Source organism: Sphaeramia orbicularis, chromosome 12 (genome assembly GCF_902148855.1).
Source record: "Sphaeramia orbicularis chromosome 12, fSphaOr1.1, whole genome shotgun sequence".
Classification (NCBI taxonomy): Eukaryota; Metazoa; Chordata; class Actinopteri; order Kurtiformes; family Apogonidae; genus Sphaeramia; species Sphaeramia orbicularis.
Window position 1 is genome coordinate 75,225,289 of NC_043968.1, and position 22,312 is coordinate 75,247,600.

General features: G+C 36.0%; 1 protein-coding gene across 2 annotated transcripts in view; it reads right to left on the reverse strand.

The window, feature by feature from the left end:
- Positions 1 to 22,312, reverse strand: part of LOC115430442 (ras-GEF domain-containing family member 1B-B-like) — a 72,274-nt gene that overhangs the window by 6,670 nt on the left and 43,292 nt on the right. For both annotated transcript variants that reach the window (XM_030150449.1, XM_030150450.1), the window contains exons 4-10: positions 22,131 to 22,268; positions 14,229 to 14,444; positions 12,593 to 12,667; positions 4,376 to 4,468; positions 4,182 to 4,284; positions 2,485 to 2,564; positions 2,293 to 2,388 (exon numbers count right to left, since the gene is read on the reverse strand). In XM_030150449.1, the coding sequence (XP_030006309.1) occupies positions 2,293 to 2,388; positions 2,485 to 2,564; positions 4,182 to 4,284; positions 4,376 to 4,468; positions 12,593 to 12,667; positions 14,229 to 14,444; positions 22,131 to 22,268 (801 nt within the window). The remainder of the gene's footprint in view (positions 1 to 2,292; positions 2,389 to 2,484; positions 2,565 to 4,181; positions 4,285 to 4,375; positions 4,469 to 12,592; positions 12,668 to 14,228; positions 14,445 to 22,130; positions 22,269 to 22,312) is intronic.

Consider the following 22,312-nt stretch of genomic DNA (forward strand, 5'->3'; position numbering starts at 1 on the left):
CCCAGTTTGATCTCCAGTGGGCCAGACCAGTAAAATAATAACTGTGAAAAAAGTCAAATTATATTATGATCAGGTTTACATCTACACAGTTTCCTTAAAAATCTGAATAACATGAACAAGTTGAATTGTCTTAAGAAAAGCAAGTGCAATTTTAACAATATTATGCCTCGGTTTGTCAGTTTTTCGTTTACACATGTGCGTTACAATCGCACAAAACATTCAGTAACAGGCAGAATATTGGTAAAATTGCGTTTACTTTTCTTAAGACAATTCCATTTGTTTATATTTGTTCAGGTTCTTCACATTTTTTGTAAAAGTATAGTTTGATAATGTAAACATTTTCATGTAATTTTAGTTTTTTACACCAAAAAAACAAAGAGAAAATTTGGGCTTGTCATTATTTATAGGTTATTATGATAATATTTTACTGGTTCCAACCCACTTGAAATCTAATTGGACTGCATGTGTCTGTATGTGAAACCTGAATTAAAATAATTTTGACTTTGGAAGTGTGTGAAAACAGAAATAAAAAGATTTCTTGGTCTTGACCTACATCTTGATTTAACCCTGTATATACTTGGAATATTACCTGAAGATCTGATAGACAGAGATTGTAGCTTTGTATTGAAAGTCTTACTCGTAATAGCAAAGAAAATGATCACAATTAACTGGCTGAAACCCCCCCCCCCCAACATAACGCAATGGATAGACAAAGTAAAAAAGGTTATTATGGAAAAAACTACTGCAAGGTTACAACTGAAACTAGAAAAATTTGAGAGAAGATGGAAACCAAAAATTCAAGCAATACAAGAGCTCTAAATACCTCTTTTTGTTTTTAATATTGCTTTTTTTTTTCTTTTTTTTTTTTTTGTAACTCAATTATTTTATTCTATTTCTTTTCCTCAGTAGCACCTGTTTTGGTTTTGCAAAGACATTTATTTGGGCTGGTGGAATATTAGAAGTAAGATTTCAAGAATGTTGTTGATATCTGTATAAAATACATGTGATCTTGACATGTTTTTGACCTATATGTAAAAGGAGTAGTATAAGTAGTTATGAGTGAAAGTAATGTGATATAGATCGAGTGATCTATAGACTGAGGCTGGTGTGATTTTTGTACATCTCCATGTGTTTTATGAGTGGAATAAATAAAAAGTTCAAAAAAAAAAAAAAAAAAAGATTTTGACACCACTGATGGTTAATTTCTTCAGTGTAATTTTGTATTTCACAAATTCGTCCGGATTGGACCCTTTGGCGGGCCAAATTTGGCCCCCGGGCCGCATGTTTGACACCTGTGATCTAATGTAAACACCTTCTACTGGTTACTACTAAACTGTCATGTCTACAGCTGATGAATTTTCCCATGAAAAATATAACGGAAATGAGTTTTGCACATTTTTTTGATTTGAATATCATTTTAAAATTGCATGAATGTACAGTTAAAAGTGCACGTTGTACTTTACAGGTGTCAAACATACGACCCGTGGGCCGGGTCGTATGTGGCGGACCGTGAAGGGTCGTATGGTGCCGCTAGCTAAAATTGCTTGAGGGAAATACACTAGTCAACATTTGCTAGGGATCAGGACTATAACTTTGCTATATTCGGGGGTGTAATTCTGGAAACTTGAAAATTTACTTTCCCAGCGGAGTACAGCCTGTGGCTGCGGATGGTGGCCACACACATTATTGACATCACACCGTATATGTTTCAGAACATTCTGAGTGGTTTCAGTGAAAACAAAATTGGAAGAGTAATTGTTGTGAACTCTAATTTCTAGGGTTGTATCACCCTTTTGCCTGAAAGTGCAATAAAAATTTATGTTTTTTTACCTTTTGGTTCATTTTTCTTTACATGACTAGCCAAAGTACACACATAATATATGAAGTCACCCAAAATATTATACAACATCAATTATTGTGCAAATATAAAACTGATCCCTAGCAAATGTTGACTAGTATAAGTCGATTTCACATCAATCTGACGTTGACAAAGACGAAAACGAAGGGAATTTTATCCGTAATTTTTATTCGTTTTAGTTAATTTTGTAAGCACACAATACAGCATCAGTTATCGTTTTTTTCTTTTAATTATACTTTTTTTTAAAATTTCAGTTAACGAAAATGTTTTTACGATTCTAGTTTTCGTCATTTCGTTACTTTTCGATAACGATAATAACCTTGTGCCCCACTTCAGATCATATTGGTCTGAATGTGGAACTGAACTAAAGTGAATTTTAACGCCCCTGTTGTACTCTGTTGACACTTCCTGTGCGCTCCCTCGCTCTCTCTCACCTTCTCTTGGCTGCTGTGTGCGGTCTCCGACCTCTGGGTGGCGCCGCGGAGCGCCGTGCGATAGTTACTGAAGTTACTGGATGGATCCATTTGATGCTAAACGGGGTCAGACAGCGGAAACATTCATCAGACTTTTGCACACATATGCCATCCAGCACCAGTGAATGTTTAATGTATACACAGTTTACTCACCTCCAGGATCTCAAACTTGTCAGTGTTGACTTTACTCCAAGTTTTCTTCAGTCTGGAAACAGGACTCATGTTCATCCCAGCTGAGAAACACAAAGGACATATGAGTCCATGAAGCAAAAGTACACAGAGTACATAAACACCTCAAGTACCGAGGAGTCTGGCTTTCTTTAGGCCTGTACACACTTTTTTTCCCCTTGAAATATGATATAATTCACTCTAGTTGTTGTATCCAGGAGCTGTCACCACACGGAACTGCAAAAAGTCATAATAACTCTGCTGTTCTTTCTGCACAATCACTTCCTTTAATGTATCCTCATGGAATCACATGCAAGAATGTGCAATAACCTGACAAAATATGAATTATGTGCAATAAGTCATGCAATAATCCTGTGTTCTTACAAAAACAATGCAATCATTTATTCAATATTTATTCAGATACAAATGCACTATTTTTATAGACTTTCATAGATATACACACTATTAATAATGTTAATATTTACAAATATACACACTGTTAATATTGTAAAGATTTTGTCAGTTCATATTTTATTTTTATTTTATTTACTTTAGTTCTATTCTTATTTTAGCTTTGTCAAATTTTATATCCTATTTTCTTATTTTACTTTTTAGTTTTCTTTTATAATTTTACTTTCTGACGCACTGGCTTTTTATTCATATTGTTGCACTGACTGGAGTAGCGCTGAACACACAATGACAATCAAGGCTATTCTATTCTGTTCTATTCTATTGTATTCTGTTCTATTCTATTTTATTCTATTCTGTTCTATGGTGTTCTGTTCTTTTCTGTTTATTCTGTTTTGTTCTATTCTATTTTATTCTGTTCTATTCTATTCATTCTGTTCTATTCTATTCAGTTCTACTCTATTCTATTCTGTTCTATTCTATTTTATTCTGTTCTATTGTATTCTGTTCTATTCTATTCAATTTTATTCTATTCTGTTCTATTCTATTCTGTTCAATACTATTATATTCTGTTCTAATCTGTTCTGTTCTATTCTGTTCTGCTCTATTCTATTCTATTCTATTCTATTCTATTCTATTCTATCTGTTCGATTCTGTTCTGCTCTATTCTATTCTATTCTATTCTATTCTGTTCTATTCTATTCTATTCTATTCTGTTCTGTTCTATTCTATTCTATTGTATTCTATTCTATTCTGTTCTGTTCTATTCTGTTCTATTCTATTCTATTCTATTGTATTCTATTCTATTCTGTTCTATTCTATTCTATTCTGTTCTATTCTATTCTATTCTGTTCTATTCTATTCTATTCTATTCTATTCTGTTCTGTTCTGTTCTATTCTATTCTGTTCTATTCTATTCTATTCTATTCTAATCTGTTCTGTTCTATTCTATTCTGTTCTATTCTATTCTATTCTATTCTATTCTATTCTAATCTGTTCTGTTCTATTCTATTCTGTTCTATTCTATTCTATTCATTCAAATCAAGTGCTGCAACTTTTATTGCAGATTAAAAGTACAAAAAACAAAAAAACTGGTGAAAAACCAATGCAAAAACACAGAATGTGCACCATATAAAAGTACAATAAATAAATCCACAGGTACAAAAGAATTCCCAGTGTCTACGATTCAGAAAAAAGTGACGCCTACAGTTCAGTGTCAGACTAACAGGGTTGTTGACATGTCCAGTGGTTTGTGTCATGGCTGTTCTACTCACTGATGATAGCCATGAGGGAGTTGAAGTTGCCGATGTTGAAACACTCCTGAGCCACGTCAATGAAGAACTCTATGATCCGCGCTCTGTGTTTCTTCTTCACCGGCTGTGAGAAGAAAAAAACCACACAGAGACGTCACTAACTCCCCATTATACACTATATTTATCATCATGAAACATCAGCAGTAAAGGCTCACCATGCAGATCTCAGTGGCCACCATGTAGCTCAGCCTGTTGAACCAGTTGACGTACGCCTCCAGGTTACTGGTTTTACGCTTCCGGAAGAAACCCTGAAAAATGAAAAGTACTGTTACATTACTCAAAAAAAGAGAAAAAAATAAATAAACAAAAACACATGATACAGACATGAGCCAAACGTATGCGTTGGTGAAAGATTTATCCTTCATTTCAAGTGAACAATCATATTTTGCATCCGTGCATGACAAATGAGCTGTGGCTGTGTTTGTAGTCGGTGAAAACAAAAGAATGTTTTTGCACAAAAGGCTGTAAAATATCAAGGATTATGAGTCATGTTTGCCATCAGTGTTCCTGAAAATCTGATGTGGCTCAAGCAGAAATTATATTCACAGAAAAGGTCAAAAGTTTAATTCTAATTATATTTAGTGATGAATGTGTGACGTATGAAACCGTATTAAACAAGAAAAAGGGACACGATGCTAAAAGTAACACACATTCAGTCATTTAGGGGTTTCTCTGAATGTCTACGACTAAACAAAAAACACAGACCTCATTATCCTGAGATATTTTAATGTAGAAGTGTTCCATATTATTATTATTATTATTATTATTATTATTATTATCATCATTATTACATCGCCCCCTGAAGGGGAGGCAAGGGGTATTGTTTATGGTTCACTTTGTTTGTTTGTTTCTTTGATTAACACTCTATCAGCAAAACTACTGGTTGAATTCATGCCAAATTGGGTTTATAGATTGCCAGTCCCCCGGAAAAAATGTGGTTATACTTTGGGAAAAGTAGGTCAAAGTTCCAATTTTTGATGAATTTTTTAAAATCTTTTTTTTCTCCCATTTACTTACATTGGCCGAAATTTCAAATGTCTGTAGCAGCAAAACTATAGGTTGAATTCACACCAAATTTGGTTTATAGATTCCCAGTGACCCAGAAAAAATGTGGTTATATTTTGGGAAAAATAGGTCAAAGTTCAAATTTTTTATGATTTTTTTTTTTTAATTCCCATGTACTTATAATGGACAAAATTTCAATGTTTGTAGCAGCAAAACTGTTGGTTGAATTCACACCAAATTGGGTTTCTAGATAACCAGTGATCCAGAATAGATGTGGTTATATTTTGGGAAAAGTAGGACAAAGTTCAAATTTTTGTTGAATTTTTTAAAATCTTTTTTTCCACCCATTTATTTATATTGGCCGAAATTTCAAATGTCTGTAGCAGCAAAACTATTGGTGGAATTCATACCAAATTTGGTTTATAGATTCCCAGTGACCCAGAAAAAAATGTGTTTACATTTTGGGAAAAGTAAGTCAAAGTTCAAATTTTTTCTGATTTTTTTTTTATTTTTTATTCCCATTCACTTATAATGGGCAAAATTTCAAATGTCTGTAGCAGCAAAACTATTGGTTGCATTCATACCAAATAAGGTTAATAGATTGCCAGTGACCCAGAATAGATGTCATTACATTTTGGGAAAAATAGGTTAAAGTTCACATTTTTTATGGTTTTTTAATTTTTTTTTTAAATTCCCATTTACTTATAATGGGCAAAATTTCAAATGCCTGTATCAGCAAAACTACTGGTTGAATTCATACCAAATTTGGTTTATAGATTTCCAGTGATCCAGAATAGATGCCATTATATTTTGGGAAAAGTAGGTCAAAGTTCAATTTTTTTAATGAATTTTTTAAATCATTTTTTTTCACCCATTTACTTATAATGGGCGGAATTTCAAAAGTCTATAAAAACAACAATTTGGTTTCAATTTACTTCAAACTTGGCACATATATAGAAGCTACTGACACGCTGACATCAGCACACACATAGACATGATGACATCAACTGGCTCAATGCCAAAAAGGGCTACAATTACTTGCAAGGGGCGGGGTTTATTGTGCCTGGAACCTCTGGTTGGTCCCTAATTACCTCCGCCAAGGAGGTTATGTTTTTGCCAGGGTTTGTTTGTTGGTTGGTTGGTTGGTTGGTTGGTTGGTTGGTTGGTTGGTTGATTGATTGGTTGGTTGGTTGGTTGGTTAGTTAGCAAGAAAACTCAAAAAGTTCAGGACAGATTTTCATGAAATTTTCAGGAAATGTTGATACTGGCACAAGGAAGAAATGATTAAATTTTGGTGGTGATCGGGGGCGGGGTGACAGATCTGCTTACTAATTTCAATATAAATCGTCGGGTTGGAACGAGTGGAACAAAGTTGACTGTTACTTTCTTTGCAGCTTGGACATTTCCCAAACACATTTAAACACAGTACAGTAAACAAGTTTATGCCAACATAACTTAAGACCTACCATATCAAATTTAATACCTTTGAAATACTTTTCAAGGTATTAAATGCAGATTTGTAAATTCAAGACTTTTAAGACCCTGTATAAAAAGTGTTTGTGGTTCAATAAAACTTGACAGTACATAATTAGCTCCACAAAAGCATGACTCACTGTCATAATTGTTCAGAAGAAATACACAACATAATAGCATAGAGAGCGGAGAACAGTTTCATTGCTCCTCGGTATTCCTCCTACGTGTCTACATGAAAGCGATACACCCTCATTTGTTGTGGTGGTGATGGAGGTGGGGAGCCTTATCTGAGACGACGGTTAAAAATACACCGTGATTGGCATTCAGTGAGTCCTATGCCCTCATGGGGGGGGGGGTGGAGTCATCCTGGAGAAGACAACTCCAGTGAGATTCTTGCTTTACTTCGTCTCCCTGTTGTACGTGGAAAGAATGTGATGTTGACGGCACTGACACCGACAACCTGTGGACCTGCACCAGGAGTCTGGAGTCTGTCTGCCGTTTGCATTTTCATCTCATTTACATCTGCTTCTGTTGTTTTTTTTTGTGGTTTTTTTTGTTTTTTTTTGGTTTCTGCAAGATGCGGTGCGGCGAACCTGTTTGCCAGATGCTCTTTTTAAAAATAAACATTATAAAAGCCCTGTATAAATAAACTTGACTGGGCCGTGATGATGTAATCGTGGAGATTCACAGTTCTATTAAACGCTTACACAACACCGGCAGCCCACTCCACTCCAAACTTCCCCTCTACACTTCTGGACCCCTTACACTGACTCAACCGCTCTTTCAACAAAGTGGGTCTTATATAACCGGCACAGCGTCGGTGAGGGCTGATATTACACACACACACACACACACACACACACACACATACACAGACCAGCTGACAGCTTATTCTCAGCGGCGCCGGTAGAAAGCGACCCTTCAACTGACGCACTGGACCACTTAGCGGGAAAAAGAGCCCTTCAGATACTCTTAGACGTGCGCAGAATGATTCTTTTATACTGTGTTTGATGAAATTTCAAAAGCTCTATTTAAAACAAAAAAAAAAAAAAAAGAGTCCGATCCACATGTATCTGCCAGCAGAGGCTTTTCATGTGGCTCCTGCCGCAAATTAACTTCAACTTAAAGCGCACCGCAAATTAAAGAGCACTAAAAAATGACACCTTGAAATAAAAAAAAAAAAAAAAAAAAAGACTTAAAAATAACCCTGAACGTTCTGCTTTACCCTTTGATGCTGATAATTATAACCAGTTCTTGTTGCCGTATTCTTCGTTTTATTTACTATATGCTGTAAGCTGTTGCAGATACGTTACATGTGTGGAATCGCTCTCAGTTGCAGGTTTTTTCTTCTGTAAAACCCACTGCATCTAGTGGTCAGTGTATGTGTTGTAGGGATGTAACAATTACCGGTATAACGATAAACCTCGGTGAAATTGCCAACGGTTAGTATTACCGTTTAAATTCTAATTATCATGATAACTGTGTTTGATTACCGCACTTTTCCGGAGAAAACGCCTATGTAAAGATCTGCTTTTATGTCAAATATTTGAGTATAGTTTTAATTTATTACAATTTTAATCTTATAGACCTAATATTTGGAACCAATATTCACTTTAAAAGTCTTTGAAAAGGTTTGTTAAGGATATTTGTGTTATTTACACAATAAATTACAAACATTTTTCAAATCGGATTTTATATAATTTTTTTGTGTGTTCTGGCCTTTTGTGTTTTTATAATAGGTTAAAGTGAAAAAAGTAATAGACAGATGATATAGATGAAGTTGTGCTGAAAAAAACAGATCCCAAACATGGGTATAGTAAACATTTGTTTATATAAGATATAAAGGCAAAATCAAAAATACTGAAAAACGGCCAAAATAGGCTCAGACCACAAAGGGTTAAGACTTGAATGTTTCTGCAACAGAAGGTACATTGTGCCAATTATTTTTTTAGTTTTTTTTGTTGTTGTTGTTTTGTTTTGTTTTCAAAATACAACTTGGTTAAATTATTTCAAGTTGTGTATTAGTACTTTTTGAACATTTTGAGCACAATTTCAACAGTGCCGCCATAATAATGATAATGGTGATAATTTTTGTCACAATAACCGTGATATGAAATTTTCATATCATTACATCCCTAATCTGTTGGTAATTGAATTTTCTTTACAAAAACAAAACAAAAACTAGTGGTTCATTGATTTTCGCTTTAAAATACAAGAATTAAAATTGAATTTCACAGCATTTTTCTTTTTCAGTGTCAAAACATACATTCATTCATTTTCTGAACCTGCTTTATCCTCACTAGGGTCATGGGGGTCACTGGAGCCTATCCCAGCTACATATGGGCAAAAGAGGGGTTCACCCTGGACGAGCCACCAGTTCTTCACAGGGCTGACATATAGAGACAAACAATCCCACTCACATTCACACCTATGGGCAAAACAGATAAACCAAATTAAAAAAAACTGATTTTTGTTTTCTCTTTCTAATAATAATAATAATAATAATGATGGGTTAGATTTATATAGTGCTTTTCTATGAACGCATACCCAAAGCGCATACAGTGGATCCATTATTCCTACACTCTCACATTCTCCCTCCGGTGGTGGTAAACTACATCTGTATCCACAGCTGTCCTGGGGCAGACTGACAGAAGCGTGGCTGCCAATCTGTGCCTACGGCCCCTCAGACCACCACCGAACATTCACATGCATTCGTACACCAGTGTGAGTAGCGGCACTGGAGGCAAGGAGGGTGAAGTGTCTTGCCTAAGGACACAACAGCACATGGACAGAGCGGGATTTGAATCGCCAACCCTTCGGTTATTGGACGACCATCTGAGCCATGGCTGCCCCCGATAATAGCAAAAAAGAAAGTCACTACCTGACAGGAATGGAAAAACAGACCAAAAACACCTGTTTTTTTCATTTTCTGAGACCAGATGTTGTTCTTTTTAAAGAGAGAGCGCTAATGCCTCAGTCACAAAGATTCTTACGAACGATGGGTTTGTACGAATCCTTCAGTTCATACGAAATCTGGAGTTCATAGACATTCATGGAGGGAGCATGTCTACGATGTCCAGATTTCGTACAAACCTATTGTTGTGACCTAGGCATTAGCACTTTTTCCTTGAAAATGGCAACATCCGGTCTCAGAAAATGAAAAAATCAGGTGTTTTTGGTCCGTTTTTACATTTCTGTCGGGTAGTAATTTCAAGGCGTTTTTCTCTTTCAGTGTCAAAACATTCATTCATTTTCTGAACCAGCTTTATCGTCACTAGGGTCACAGGGGTCGCTGGAGCCTATCCCAGCTATGTGTGGGTGAAGGGGGGGTACACCCGGGACGAGTTGCCAGTTCACCACAGGGTTGACATATAGAGACAAACAGTCACACTCACATTCACACCTATGGGTAAAACAGATAAACCAAATTTAAAATAACGGATTGATTTTTGTTTTCTCTTTCTAATAAAAAAGACATATACTACCTGACAGGAATGGAAAAACTGACCAAAACACCTGTTTTTTTCATTTTCTGAGACCAGATGTTCTTTTTAAAGAGAGAGCGCTAATGCCTCAGTCACAAAGATTCTTACGAACGATGGGTTTGTACGAATCCTTCAGTTCATACGAAATCTGGAGTTCATAGACATTCATGGAGGGAGCATGTCTACGATGTCCAGATTTCGTACAAACCCATTGTTGTGACCTAGGCATTAGCACTTTTTCCTTGAAAATGGCAACATCCGGTCTCAGAAAATGAAAAAATCAGGTGTTTTTGGTCCGTTTTTACATTTCTGTCGGGTAGTAATTTCAAGGCGTTTTTCTCTTTCAGTGTCAAAACATTCATTCATTTTCTGAACCAGCTTTATCGTCACTAGGGTCACAGGGGTCGCTGGAGCCTATCCCAGCTATGTGTGGGTGAAGGGGGGGTACACCCGGGACGAGTTGCCAGTTCACCACAGGGTTGACATATAGAGACAAACAGTCACACTCACATTCACACCTATGGGTAAAACAGATAAACCAAATTTAAAATAACGGATTGATTTTTGTTTTCTCTTTCTAATAAAAAAGACATATACTACCTGACAGGAATGGAAAAACTGACCAAAAACACCTGTTTTTTTCATTTTCTGAGACCAGATGTTCTTTTTAAAGAGAGAGCGCTAATGCCTCAGTCACAAAGATTCTTACGAACGATGGGTTTGTACGAATCCTTCAGTTCATACGAAATCTGGAGTTCATAGACATTCATGGAGGGAGCATGTCTACGATGTCCAGATTTCGTACAAACCCATTGTTGTGACCTAGGCATTAGCACTTTTTCCTTGAAAATGGCAACATCCGGTCTCAGAAAATGAAAAAATCAGGTGTTTTTGGTCCGTTTTTACATTTCTGTCGGGTAGTAATTTCAAGGCGTTTTTCTCTTTCAGTGTCAAAACATTCATTCATTTTCTGAACCAGCTTTATCGTCACTAGGGTCACAGGGGTCGCTGGAGCCTATCCCAGCTATGTGTGGGTGAAGGGGGGGTACACCCGGGACGAGTTGCCAGTTCACCACAGGGTTGACATATAGAGACAAACAGTCACACTCACATTCACACCTATGGGTAAAACAGATAAACCAAATTTAAAATAACGGATTGATTTTTGTTTTCTCTTTCTAATAAAAAAGACATATACTACCTGACAGGAATGGAAAAACTGACCAAAAACACCTGTTTTTTTCATTTTCTGAGACCAGATGTTCTTTTTAAAGAGAGAGCGCTAATGCCTCAGTCACAAAGATTCTTACGAACGATGGGTTTGTACGAATCCTTCAGTTCATACGAAATCTGGAGTTCATAGACATTCATGGAGGGAGCATGTCTACGATGTCCAGATTTCGTACAAACCCATTGTTGTGACCTAGGCATTAGCACTTTTTCCTTGAAAATGGCAACATCCGGTCTCAGAAAATGAAAAAATCAGGTGTTTTTGGTCCGTTTTTACATTTCTGTCGGGTAGTAATTTCAAGGCGTTTTTCTCTTTCAGTGTCAAAACATTCATTCATTTTCTGAACCAGCTTTATCGTCACTAGGGTCACAGGAGTCGCTGGAGCCTATCCCAGCTATGTGTGGGTGAAGGGGGGGTACACCCGGGACGAGTTGCCAGTTCACCACAGGGTTGACATATAGAGACAAACAGTCACACTCACATTCACACCTATGGGTAAAATAGATAAACCAAATTTAAAATAACGGATTGATTTTTGTTTTCTCTTTCTAATAAAAAAGACATATACTACCTGACAGGAATGGAAAAACTGACCAAAAATGCCTGTTTTTTTCATTTTCTGAGACCGGATGTTGTTATTTTTAAGAAGAGAGCGCTAATGCCTCAGTCACAAAGATTCTTACAAACGATGGGTTTTTTTGAATCCTCCAGTTCGTATGAAATCTGGAGTTCGTAGACATTCGTGGAGGGAGCATGTCTACGATTTCCAGTTTTTGTACAAACCCATCGTTCCTAAGAATCTTTGTGACCGAGGCTTTAGCGCTGTTTCCATGAAAATAACAACATCCGGTCTCAGAACATGAAAAAAATCAGGCGTTTTTGGTCCCTTTTTCCATTTCTGTCAGGTAGTAACTTTCTTTTTTGTTATTAGAAAAAGAAAACGAAAATCAATCCGTTTTTTTTTTTTTTTTTTAATCTGGTTTATCTCTTTTGACACTGAAAAAGACAAACAGCTTGAAATTCAATTTTTATTCTTGCATTTTCTGAAAAGAAAATCCAATTACCAACAGATACACGGACCATCTAGTTCTATAAACATCCCTTTGAAGATTTGACTTACAAAGAATCTTTTGTCACTTACATGAAGTAAAGTGGACACACTTATGTAACATCCATACCTTTTGGTTCTCTATAGGATCCTTCATGGCGAATGTCTGGATGAATTCCTCTGGGCCAATAAAACTCAGTCTGTCCTGATGGGTGAAAATAGACCGAAAAATAAATCAGGATGATGTTAACCCTTAAAGACCCAAACATCCACCATCGACTGATTTAAACTGTCTAATACCTGTTGATCCACTAATACATGTCAATAATTGGTGTAAAATACAGTTCTTCATCTTTTCATGGTCATCAGATATGACCCATTTGTACGTTCAGAGGCTCCGTAGTTACCATGGAAACACCGTCATCTTCTACAACATTAATTCACCAGTAAAATCCATGGAGTTGGATCAATGACAGTGGATGGACACACTGGGTTTATGTTCAGTTCATGATAGATTTTACAGAAAAAGTCACTTTTTCGTCAGTTTTCTTTATTTCTGATGTAATAATCCTCAACTTTGCTCTAAACTTTTATGAACATCGACATGATCAGTGAATTAAATGTTGGAAAATACCTGATTTTAACTGAAAAAAACACAAAATACACAAGATAATATTACAATAAATGGCGATAAATCACTTAAGTACAGTTAAATATGGAGAAAAATTAATTTGGGAACTGCCACAAATGTCACACTGAGTCTTTATGGGTTAAAGGTGATGATTTATAGAGGGAAGAGGAGAAAAAAGGAGAAGTGATAGAGAATCACAATGAAAGAAGAGCAGAAAATGAGTGACTACGTCAAAACAGAAGTCAATGCACCAGGAAAAAAACAGTCGCAGTTAAATGAATAAACCAAAAGGGTACTTTTAAAAGGTGATTACAGTTTTACGACCTTCAGAAAAACAATAAACGATTTTGAATGAGCACTGATAATGCATAAAAAACACACAAAAAGGTTTATAGTGCAATAGTACAACACCTTAACACTTAAAGACCTATACCTATTTTTGTGGCCACTCTACATTTAACCATTCCAAACTGATTTATCACCAGTTTTTCGCGGAAATCTGGTATTTTCCTTTATTTAAGTTACTGATCATATAGATATTTACAAAAACAATGAAGAAAAAGTGACGTTCTCAGCAAAATATATCACTACTTGAACATAAATCAAGTGTTTACAACTGCTGGCATTTATTAAAGTCATGGGTTTTATTGGTGAGTAAATGTTGCAGAAAACGATGGTGTTTCCATGTTCACTACAGAGCCTCTGAACACCCAAATAAAACACATGTAATGGTGCTGAAAAGCTGAAAAACTGCATTTTACATGAATTATTTTAAAGTATTTAAAGGATAAACGTAACATTAAACATTTTAGATCAACAGATGCTTTTAATCATGACAGATGTTCACATAACAAGTGTAAAACTCCAATAATAACGTAATAAAACCAATACATAAAAGCAGCCCAAACAATGTAGATGAAGTCTTAAATGTTCTCGCTTCACATTAACAGTGGTGAAACTATTAAATTCAGTTCGGTAATAATGAAACAACCCTATAAAACAACACCCACACATAAAGACTTCACAGCTTTAACCTAAACACTAGTATTAAAGTTATTTTAGGGAACAGTCCTAAATATAACACACACAAACAGACTGTGGCGGTCTCTGTGTTTTCTCCTCCTATAGTTCTTACCAGCTCGATGTGTGTGAGCTGCTGAGCCATGATGAAGGGGTCGTCGCACACGCTTAGTACGTCGTTGCGTTGACCCGGGGCCTGTTTGGTTTTGAGAGACGCCGGGCGCTCATTGGCCACGTTGTTGAGCGCGGCGACGGCCTCCTCGTACTGACCCAGAGCCGACAGGCGTTTGATGAGCCGCTGGGTCATCTGCTGCATGGCTCGCCACGAGTACTGGAAAGACAGCGAAGAAGAACCACAGTTATGTTTAGTGACTATATTTTGGTATTTGTTGCATGTCAATACCATAATTTGTTCCTTTGTTAGGATGAACGTTCCAAAACTCCACTATTTTTTCCTGTTCTGGATCATGCTATCCAGAATTTTGTGAGGATCCAGATCAATCTTCAATATCTTGTAGAACCTGTTGGGAACTTATTACCTCCGCCAAGGAGGTTATGTTTTTGCCAGGGTTTGTTTGTTTGTTTGTTTGTTTGTTTGTTTGTCTGTCCGTTAGTGTGCAACTTAACTCAAAAAGTTATGGACAGATTTGGATGAAATTTTCAGGGTTTGTTGGAAATGGGATAAGGAAGAAATGATTAAATTTTGGTGGTGATCGGGGGTGGGGGGGCCCACGGGGGGCGCCACTGATCAGCCTTGGCGGAGGTCTGCGCTCTCCGAGTGCTTCTAGTTTTAACCTTTTTTAAGTGATTTATCACCATTTATTATAATATTAGACTCTGTATTTGTGCTTCTTTTGTGATAATTATATATTTTTCTAAATTTAATTCACTGATTATGTAGATGTTCATAAAAAGCTCAGATTAAAGTTGAGGGTTGTTATATCAAAAACAGAGAAAACTGAAGACAAAATGACTTTTTCAACAAAATCTATCATTAACTGAATATAAACCCAGCGTCTCCACCCACTGTCATTGATCCAACTCCATGAGTTTTACTGGTGAATCAATGTTGTAGAAGATGACGGTGTTTCCACAGTAACTACGGAGCCTCTGAACGTCCAAATGGGTCACATCTGATGACCATGAGAAAATGACAAACTGTATTTTAGACCAATTATTGACATGTATTGATAGGAATAGTGGATCAACAGGTATTAAACAGTTTATATAAGTAGATGGTTTGTGACACCGGTGGCTTTTTGGGTCTTTATGGGTTAAGGTGGCAAATTCAAAAGGTAAGGTAAAATTAAGTATATATTCTATAATTTTACCTCCGCCAAGGAGGTTATGTTTTTGCCAGGGTTTGTCTGTTTGTTTGTCTGTCTGTTTGTCTGTCCGTTAGTGTGCAACATAACTCAAAAAGTTATGGACAGATTTGGATGAAATTTTCAGGGTTTGTTGGAAATGGGATAAGGAAGAAATGATTAAATTTTGGTGGTGATCGGGGGTGGGGGGGCCCATTTCCAACAAACCCTGAAAATTTCATCAAAATCTGTCCATAACTTTTTGAGTTATGTTGCACACTAACAGACAGACAAACAGACAGACAGACAGACAGACAGACAAACAAACCCTGGCAAAAACATAACCTCCTTGGCGTGGGGGGGCCCACGGGGGGGGCCACTGATCAGCCTTGGCGGAGGTCTGCGCTCTCCGAGTGCTTCTAGTTTTGTATTTTTTTTTACCAAGCACTCTGACCATTCATTGTGGAGTTACACATGTACAAGGTGGGGAAGCAAAATTTACAAAAACCTCAAAACAACAGTTACAAATTTAGCAAATAGCAAATGTGATCATGAAGACTCTAAGTCATCTGAAATATAATAGGGATGTTGTCCAGTTGGTTTGTTTTCAGATTTTTCCTGTTGATACTGGACTGAATGCAAACCAGTGTCCATCTTCAGTTTGGATCTGGAAACATGTGCTCTATTTAGAAACTGTGGGCGAGTCACGGTACTTGAAATTATTCCAATGCCCAGACTCAGGCATGAATGAGCTGGTAAACTCCACAATAAACTTGTTATAATGTCTAGATGTTCACATGTAATGTCGCTAAATATGCACCTTTTGAGATCCTGCTACACTCACATTTATTCAGCGTAGGTTTATTTAGGTTTAGTTACATTTATGGTGTTGTGTTGTGTTGTGTTGAGAATCTGACATAAACCTATTAGAACAGTTCTCCGTAAACACCCCTCCCCCCATATCACACCATGTGCATGTGCAAATATATATTGTAAATATGTATATAACATTTAAATTTAAATCTACATTCATATAATTAGCAGATTTTCTTTTTTTGTCTTTATATTTGATGTTTCATGAATGCATATTTTCTTGTTTTCAATTTTCCCTGCACTTTATTGTCGTGTTTGCGTTGTCAACTGTGTAATTTCCCCATGCTGGGATAAATAAAGTCTAATCTTATCTTATAACGTCTAGAATTAAATCTCTAAATGTCTCTCAGTGTGCACCTTGTGATAAACACAGTATTTCGCTTTATGGTGTTTTAATGCACTCTATTGTTTTAGATCTCATAAAAACCATTCTAGTGACAGATATTGGAAATGAGCATCCACTATAAATAAATACTGTGATACTTGTTTTGGATAGCTGTTTTTGTTGATCATGTATGTATCCTGTATTTGTTCTGATCAAACAAACCTGAAATAAACTGAGGCATGTGTCTCAGTAACACACGTCTTGGATTTGTCTTGCTACTTTCACCACATGTGGGTTTATTTTGTTGTCTGTCTGCGTAACAGTGCTCTGTATGTAAATAAAGTATATATTAGACCAGGGTCTGCAGCCCATGGCTCCTGGGACAAATGTCTATTTTACATCTTCATTTCTATACATCGTAATTACCGTAAATTCCGGACTATAAGCCGCTACTTTTTTCCCACGCTTTAAACACTGCGGCTTATACTCCGACGCAGCTTATACGACGATTTTCCCTTATTGCCTGCCACACCCCAGGGAAGAATCTGTCTATTGTTAGCAGGTATGCAGGAATGGATAACATTAACAACTTAACCTTTATAAAGTTAATATTAACACACACAAAAGGGGAACTTTTAAGGAAAAATAGTAAACCTTCAAATGTTAATATTGTTTCACAAATATACAAAACAAAACTCTGAATGAAAACACCCAATAAAGCTCTCCAGAGACCGTCATAAATTTAAAGCATCTCAGAATTAATGCGGACATCGTGCGTAATGTTAAATGAAAATGATATTATAACAGACGTAATTACTTGTTTTTAATCTTTATATTTTAAAAATAAATTAAAAGTCCTACTCTAACGAAAAACAAAAATTTGTTCACTTTCAAGTGTCTTTCAAGTCCTTTTAAATCTGTGAATCCACAGCCGGCACAAAAGCAAGTCAATCCCGTATCGGCACGAATCCAAAGAAAACCCCGATAAGTCCACCGACAAAAAAAAAAGAAAGAGAAAATGTGCTTTTATTACTATCCTTTTATTGCCTCGTTTTTTGTCTTTTGTTTTTTAATCATAATATTAACAACGAATCAACCTGTAGATATGACAGCAAGCTCACACATATCAGACCCATTTACATACAGGGAAGAATTTCATTTGAACTCAAAGAAAACCTTTATCCAATTACCATCCAGTTTTGACGCAATGAAAAAAAAGGTTCCACTCGGTCCCGTAGACTCCCATAGAAGCCAGGCTTCAACGGGGAAATGCACTGACCATAGATCGTATGAGGAAACAGCGCAAAGGGAATGTATGAGAAGTGAACAACATCTAGTCTGATGATCTGTGATAAAGCTGATTCTGAACGAACTCGTCTGTGAGATGAACGTGTTTTAACACATGTGTAGTCAATGAAATGTCAACACAACCAAACATATTTAACCATTTAATTTTCGTAATGATAGGGGAAGCCGGGCTTCTCTTGCAGTCTATGAGAAATCGCCACTGGTGGACACCCGCGGCTTATAAACCGGTGCGGCTTATACGTGTACAAAATTGACTTTCTTTCTAAAATTAGGGTCTGCGTCTTATATTCAGGTGTGGTCTATAGTCCGGAATTTACGGTATTCTTTTATCTATTTGTTTATTTCTTTGTATTTTATGCATTGTCTGTTTTATCTTGTTATATAGTGTCCTTGGGTGTCTTGAAAGGCGCTTATAAATAAAATGTATATTATTATTATTATTATTATTATTATTATTATTATTATTATTATTATCATTATTAAATGTGGCTCTTTAGCCTCTGTATGGCTCCTCTGGTCAAAAAACATCAGGAACATTTTTGAAATGAACTGAATGAATCATTACTTTTTAACACTGTTACAGGCCTAAATCTATAAATTTACTGAGCATTAAATGTGTATTAAATGTGCTTAATGAATCACTTTCTACAGCTAATATGTATCCTTTGTATATCTAGTCATAAATATGTATAAAAATGTATAAATTTGTTACCAAGTGCTTGAATAAACTATTGAAACTGCATACCTGTCTTTTCTTTCCCTACATAACCGAAATTCCTAATTCCCTACATAACCATTCCATTCTTCAAAACTCTTGCCATAAGTCATAGTTATATTTAAAAAATAAAAAATGCATCCATGGTTTATCAAAATAGACCCCTTAAAGAACATCTTAGCAAATTTTCATAGTTAGGAGACATTTGCAACTGCACTTTGAAAGCGTTTAGAAAAAAAGGAAAATTTAGATGTTAATTTTTGTTGCCTACATAACCATGGAGTTTTTCAAAATTTTATGGCAAAAGATGGCACTATATCTTTTGTTTCTTTTTATGAGCTTCAAGTTCTAGTTAATACCTTTAAAATGATGTATTATTCATGTCTCTATCTTATATACTTTTTGAATTACAGTATAAAATGTAGTCGGGCACTCCCTACATAACCGCGTGACTTGACCCACTAACTTTGTCCATCTGCAAACATGTGCAGGATTTACATGGAATAAACTAATGTTTTGACAGCATAAAAGCCAAAATGGATCATTTTCTTGCCAAATTCAATACAAGATGCTGAATTAGCATTTGTTGGTAGTTTGTAAGTTAGCCACTACACATGAAAAGTTGAGCTTTTTCTCTATTACACAACATAATTATGTTTTGGAAATAGTGTCCATCATTAAAAAAAATCATCCAACCCTTTTTTAATTTTTTTTTTCCTCTCTCTTTCTTCCTTTAATGAGCATTATTCATACCCTTTTTTTCTTCTTAAAAAAAAGAGAACAGTGCACTTTGTATGACTGATGTCATGTATAATATTTTATAAGACTGTTCTGAATAAACATTTGAATTAAAAACAAAAAATCATCCAAATCTTGAATGTTTTCTGTCTTGTAGTTGCATAATTTCATAAATGCACCAGATGTTGCATTATTGTAATGGAAATACAAAGTTAAATAACAAACTAATCCCAAATAGGTTACAGCAGAGCAGCCACCTCATGGTAAAATGTAGATCACAGGTGTCAAACATGCGGCCCGGGGGCCAAAACCGGCCCACCAAAGGGTCCAATCCAGCCCGTGGGATGAATTTGTAAAATACAAAAATTACACTGAAGATATTAACAATCAATGGCGTTAAAATCATTTTAGGTTGATGTCTATATAAACGTAAGGCGCCGGGTCTGGTCTGACCTAATCCAGTATACTGACGGAGAGATAGAATGAGAGGACAAATGTAGAACTTAAATGTAAGGCACAAGTGGTGTTTTTTTTTTTTTTTTAGTTTCTTTGCTGGTGTTTGTTAGTGTTTGTCTTACGCACATATTTGAAAACCAGACAGTGGATGATGTTTATATCTTCTATTTTGTGATGATGGCATATGTTGTACTGTCTGTCAAAATATCAATAAAAAAAAATTTTAAAAATCATTTTAGGTTAGTTCAATCTAAAGTGGATCAGACCAGTAAAATACTATCATAATAACCTATAAATAATGAAAACTGCAAATATTCCTCTTTGTTGTAGCGTAAAAAAAGTAAAATTACATGAAAATTGTTACATTTACAGACTGGCCTTTTACAAAAAATGTCTGAAATGTGGAGTTTTAATAATATTCTGCCTGTTACTAAATGTTTTGTGTATTTGTAGATCCACTGTGATTTGTAAGTTGTGATGCATATGTATAAATGATAAATTTAGGCGTAATATTGCTAAAATTGCACTTGTTTTTCATAACAATTTTCAGGTTTTTCGTATTTGTTCATGTTATGCTCAAGTACAGTTCGTAGACGTAAACAATTACATGACAGAATTTTACTTTTTTCACTCAAAAACATAGAGAAAACTTTGGTGTTGACATTATTTATAAGTTCTTATCCTATTATTTATATTATTTTACTGCTCCGGCCCACTTTAGATCAGATTAGGCTATATGTGGCCCCTGAACTCGAATGAGTTTGACACCCCTGATGTAGATAATACAGGGTGTCCCATAAGTCTCCATACATAGGAGACATAATACATATGGTTCTAACATGTATTTCTTTATATTTCTTCTTTATAGTTCTTCAGCAGTGGAGGACACGCATTGAAATGTGTTCCCGACAAAATGGCAAAATGTCATATAGAGCATATTAGATAAATAAAAATGGTTTATGTCAAGAAACGTTTATTTTTCCTATGTATGGAGACTTATGGGACACCCTGTAGATTTAAATATTTTTTCTTTTTTTTTTGAACAACATTTTATTCATATTTCAAGCTTTACAATATGTACAATCCTTACACATTCTTAATGTAGAAAGCTACATATCTTTTATAACATAAAAAAACAAAAAACAAAAAAATAAATAAACATAACTTCTCGGCAAACTGGTACCTCAAATCAGTGTACTGTTACAAGGTCTTATTTGCATACCTAATATATCTGCCTACAATTATTTTAATAATTACATAAAAATACAAATAATATCCCCCCAGCGCCAGACTCTCAAATGCTACAATATCAATTCCAAATGAATTATCAAAGGATTCCACCTCTTCTTGAACAAATCAGTGGTAAGGTTTAGGTTTGCTGTTATTTTTTCCATTGTATAGACCCTCACAATTCTTTCCTTCCACTGATTTATTGTTGGAGGAAGTGGTTTATACCAGGATACAGTTATCATTTTTTTTGCTACCAAGACAAGAATTTTCAAAAGATATTCTTTATCCTTATTTAAAAAATTAGCAGGGAGCACTCCAAAGATAAAAATCAGTGGGTCAAATTCAATGTAAGTGTGTAGTATTTTAGAAAGTTCCCCCCTAATTCCCTCCCAGAAAGACTTAAGTTTTGGACAATCCCAAAAAATGTGTGTGATCTCCAATTTGTCCACAATGTCTCCAGCATAAATTTGTTTCAGTTTTGTCAAACTTAGAAATAACTAGAAGCACTCGGAGAGCGCAGACCTCCACCAAGGCTGATCAGTGGCCCCCCCCGTGGGCCCCCCCACGCCAAGGAGGTTATGTTTTTGCCAGGGTTTGTTTGTCTGTCTGTTTGTTTGTTTGTCTGTCCGTTAGTGTGCAACATAACTCAAAAAGTTATGGACAGATTTTGATGAAATTTTCTGGTCTGCGCCCCCCCCCCCCCCCCCCGTGGGCCCCCCCACCCCCGATCACCACCAAAATTTAATCATTTCTTCCTTATCCCATTTCCAACAAACCCTGAAAATTTCATCCAAATCTGTCCATAACTTTTTGAGTTATGTTGCACACTAACGGACAGACAGACAAACAAACAAACAAACAAACAAACAAACAAACCCTGGCAAAAACATAACCTCCTTGGCGGAGGTAATAAACTCTTTCCATGTTGGGCTGCTAGTCAGTTTGTGTCCAGTTTCACACAGATTTAAATATTTTTTCCATGGCTCCAATCAGATTTTTTTCTTTTTTTTTCAAGACAAAAATGACTCTTCGGGTGTTAAATGTTGCCGACCTCTATATTAGACTAACCTCGTCCCCTCGGGCCACGTGGTGCGTCATGTCCTTCAGACAACGCATCATCCTCTCGTCCCTGAAGTCGTACGGAAACGTCTCCGTCCACTCGGTCAGAAGCTGCACCAACTTAGGCGCCACCTCACGGAAGCGGATCTGAAACCCATCAGACAGTTGGTTAGTGTGTGAGTCAGAAACAC